This window comes from Cynara cardunculus, assembly GCF_001531365.2.
Source record: "Cynara cardunculus var. scolymus isolate 2C chromosome LG 5, CcrdV1, whole genome shotgun sequence".
Taxonomy (NCBI): domain Eukaryota; kingdom Viridiplantae; phylum Streptophyta; class Magnoliopsida; order Asterales; family Asteraceae; genus Cynara; species Cynara cardunculus.
Window position 1 is genome coordinate 34,134,126 of NC_037532.1, and position 4,261 is coordinate 34,138,386.

The 4,261-nt window shown below is 36.5% G+C and overlaps 1 protein-coding gene across 1 annotated transcript; it reads right to left on the reverse strand.

Moving 5' to 3' along the window:
* Positions 1–683: 683 nt before the first annotated feature.
* Positions 684–4,081, reverse strand: LOC112513384 (7-ethoxycoumarin O-deethylase-like). The gene is made up of 2 exons (XM_025119624.1): positions 3,212–4,081; positions 684–1,292 (listed from the first exon to the last, which is right to left on the reverse strand). Exons 1-2 carry the CDS (start codon positions 4,079–4,081, stop codon positions 684–686), a joined length of 1,479 nt encoding a protein of 492 aa, XP_024975392.1.
* Between the last annotated feature and the right edge of the window lie 180 nt (positions 4,082–4,261).

The window sequence follows — 4,261 nt, forward strand, 5'->3', positions numbered from 1 at the left end:
TTAATTTATTCACGATTTTATAAATAAACCAGCAAGAAATTTCCGAAGGCCGTGATCCGCCGGAAAATGGTAAAATCCCTCGCTGATTCCGTCGAAAAAAAATTCACCGACGCCACTTTTTCCTGCGGCAGAATCCACCGGAAACAGTGGTTTGTTTGGTAGTGTATCAGAGTTATCTCATTGTAGTTGTCCTATTTGTATTCATTTTAGTTATCCCTCTTTTGCACTAATTTTAATTACTCCCTCTTTTTCCGAATGCGATCTTTCATCAAGATGGTAATTTGGTGTTTCATTTGTTGTTTATTGAGCTTACAGTGGTCGGATTATAGATCTGTGATTTACTTTTAGATGTTTTGATTTTGTTCATTGTGTTTTCTTTTTGGTTACTATTCTTGGAACAGTAACATCTAAAAACGTTAGAAAATTCATTAGAAATTAAGAGAATAAAGAAAACAATTAATACTACGACAATCAATAAAGCTTATGATTTGACAATTTTGAATGTAAATGTTAATCCGTAACCGGTATGCTCGCTTACATTTATTCAAATTTCACAATCCCACCGCATAGCACGGGTACATAACTAGTTGAGAGAAAAAAACAATTACGAGTCTCATGAATTTTCTTTGAGAAATATCCTGATGGCTCATAAGAAGAAAGAGGATGGTGCAAATGAACGAACGCTAATTCAATGGCGTTGGAACAACACAAAGAGGGTTGGCCTTCTGTAAAGTGAGTCCGAACTTCTCTCTCATGTCCAATCCCTCATGCCCGATTCCGTTGTCAATATTCCAATTGAAACAATTGAGTAATGACCCCAACATCGTAGGAATCATACGAATTGCTAGTGGTAAACCAGGGCATATTCTTCGTCCAGCACCGAACGGAATCAACTCAAAATCTTGGCCTCGAACCTCAAGCCCCGAGGTAAGAAATCTTTCTGGCTTGAACTCCAATGAGTCCTCCCAAATGGATGGGTCTCGTCCAATGGCCCATGCATTTACAAGCACCTGTGTACCCTTAGGAACAATGTAGTCATTGAGTTTCACCTCGTTCTCAACTTTTCGAGGAAGCAAAAAGGGGATAGGCGGGTGAATCCTTAAAGTCTCTTTCACAATGCACCATAAGTATGGCAGCTTCAGGAGATCTTTCTCTTCTATGATTTTACCTGTACCAATAACTTCTTCCAGCTCCTTTTTGGCTTTCGCCATAATGTATGGTTTAAGCAGTAGTTCTGCCATGGCCCATTCTACTGTATTGGAAGTGGTATCAGTGCCCGCAACAAACAAATCCTATATTTGCAAACCGGATAACATGTTTAGAAATTATTCATTGTTTTTAATTACTTTTACTTTTCCTAAACATAAAGTATGAGATCTCGTGTGAAAGTACACAAAATAAAATAAAGCCGTTTGTGTTGTCTTTCTTGAAATTACGCGATCCCTAAAAATAATAATATGAGTATGGTTTTCGTCCCTGTGGTTTGTTAAAAATTGTGGATTTCATCCTTATGGTTTTGAAATTTCGATTTTTCTCCTTATAGTTTGCAATTCATTTCTATTTTTGTCCCTAAGGCCAAAACACTACTTTTAAGCATAAAGGAGTAAAATAGAAATATATTGTAAACCTTAGGGACAAAAAAAATAAATAAACTTTAAATCATAAGGACGAAAAAGGTAAAGAATTATAAACCATAGAAATGAAAATTCATAATTTCAAAACTATAAGGATGAAAATAGAAATTTTCAACGAATCATAAGGACTAAAAACGTAATTTACTTTAATAATATTAGTTTTATATGAAATATTTATCACAATTAACATTTTTTTATAAATCTTAGAATAAAAAATATATTTTGCATAAAGAAAGAAAGAGCGAGATAATGATAGAAATCAGTTAAGTTAGGAGAAAGCGAGAATTTCCAATAGAACCAATGCCATATGGGTGGGAAGGGACGGACCTAGAAAATTTTTCATACGGTGGCACTATTTGAATTTCAGGAAAATACGGTAGCACCTTTCAAAACGATACGATAACACCGTTAACAAACCTAAATTTTTTTTCCCTTCGGTGGAGAAATAATACGGTGGTACGTGCCACCCATGCCACCACACCAGGTCCGCCCCTATGGCAACAAGTTGGGTTGGGTTTGGTTTCAATCCATTTATTAAATAGGTTGAAAATTTCAACCCAACTCAACCAAATTAATTAAATGGGTTGAGATTTTTCAATCCAACTCAACCTGTTACCTATATGGGTTGACAACGGGTTGATCTGATTACGAATTTTTTAACCCAACCTATTAAATTAATAGGTTGAACCATTTAATTTTAAAATTTTAAATAAAAAAAGGAGTAGACTGTTTTTTTTAAGTAAAACACAACACAACCACAACTACAAACAAATTGTTCAAAGTTTGAATAAAATACAACCACAACAAATATTGTTCAAAATAAATTGAAAAATATTAAATTCTAAGTAACTCGACTTCCACTTTCTCCAACCCCAAGTTCACTCTCGAGAGGAAGAAAAACGATACACGGAGAGAGAGCCAAGAATGAGAGGGCGAGAGGTGGACAACAGACTTGAGAGTTGGATTGGACTTTGGAGACGATAATGGAGTAACGGACTAAAGAATTTTTCTTAAGGTTTCATGATGATTAAGAGTAATAGAGGCGATTGGTATTTAGACTTTCATCTCATGATGGTAGAATTTTTAATTAATAATACAATAAAATTAAATATTAGAATATTAGATATAATATTAAGTATAAAAAAAAGTTATATAATATTTTAAACGAGTTGGAAACAGATTGTAAACAAGTTGAAACAGGTAAAAAATCAAACAAAACCCAACTCATTTATTTAAATGAGTTATAGACAGATTGACCCATTTATTTAAATGGATTGAAAATCTCAACCCAATATACCAATTATGGGTTGGGGTTGAGTCACTTTTTGCAACCCGTAACCATATCCAATACAATAGTTCAAAAAAGGACATGGACGACTTCGTCAACATGACCATGTCACGGAAAAGTCGTCTCCTCTATGACCGATCAAAACAACATGATTACATGTGTTGTATCACATGTGATTACATATGATTTGGAACCTCTCGACTTCTCACAAATTGACTGCGTTCACGTTTCAATCTAAGCCGGGAAACAAAAGACATAATTGTACAAGAAAACAAAACAAGTTACGTACCAAAAACATGCCCATGATTTGTGTTCTATTGATCTCGTCCGGTATCTCTTGACAGATTTTTAAGCACTTGTCCAATACATCATCATCTTGCTTCATCACCGATCTCTCTTTGCTCAACTCCTCAAAAATATCAAGAACCTTCCCAAAATAACGAGTCATTCTCCTTTTGATCCCTTGTGGATCGATCCTTTTCAGCACCGGAAAGAAGTCCACCAGATTTGGCTTCCCAGCCTCTAAGTTGATGTTCCCAACCACCTCCTTAAATTCTTTACCAGAATCCTCAAATGGGTCCGTCAAATCCTTGGAGAAAACCGTATTCGATAGTAGATTCAAGCTGGTTCTGAAAGCAGCTCGGCCGATATCCACCGACTCATTCGACTGGCTGGCTTTCCGGCAGTATGCTACAAGCTCTTGCACTTTCTGGTTCCGCAAGTGTTGGTTGGCGTCAAGGGAGTCACCGGAGAAGATGTTGTTCTTGAGGATCTTTCTAAGTGTCCGCCACAGGGTGCCGACGGGGAGCCAGGCGACGGATCCTCGAGAGTGGTTGTGGGCATGGACAGCGTCGGGGATATGGCGGATGGAGAAAGCAAGGTCTTGTTTTTGGAGGACTTGTTTGGCGGCTGCTGCGGAGGAGATGACGAGTGTGTTGATGCGACCAAGTTGTAAGAACATGATGGGACCATGGATTTTGGCTAGCTTGGTTAGGGTCTGATGTGGTTGGTCGCCGAGCAAGTGGAGGTTTCCGATGATCGGAAATGGGGTTGGACCTGGAGGTAGGTTCTTGGATCGGCCGAAGCCAAAAACTGAGAAAGTAGCTTGAATAAGTGCATACAATAACAAGAAACCAAGAACAGTTGTCACAAGCTCCATTGATGATATTGGAAATGGATCATAGGATATCGTTTCATATCAAATTTATATCAATACCATCTCCAACACATTCTGTATAATAGAATCAAAATTCAAAATACTAAAATGAATTACATTATTTTAAAAAATATTTTAAAATTTTTATTATTAATTATATTATTTAAATATTTTAAAATTAAA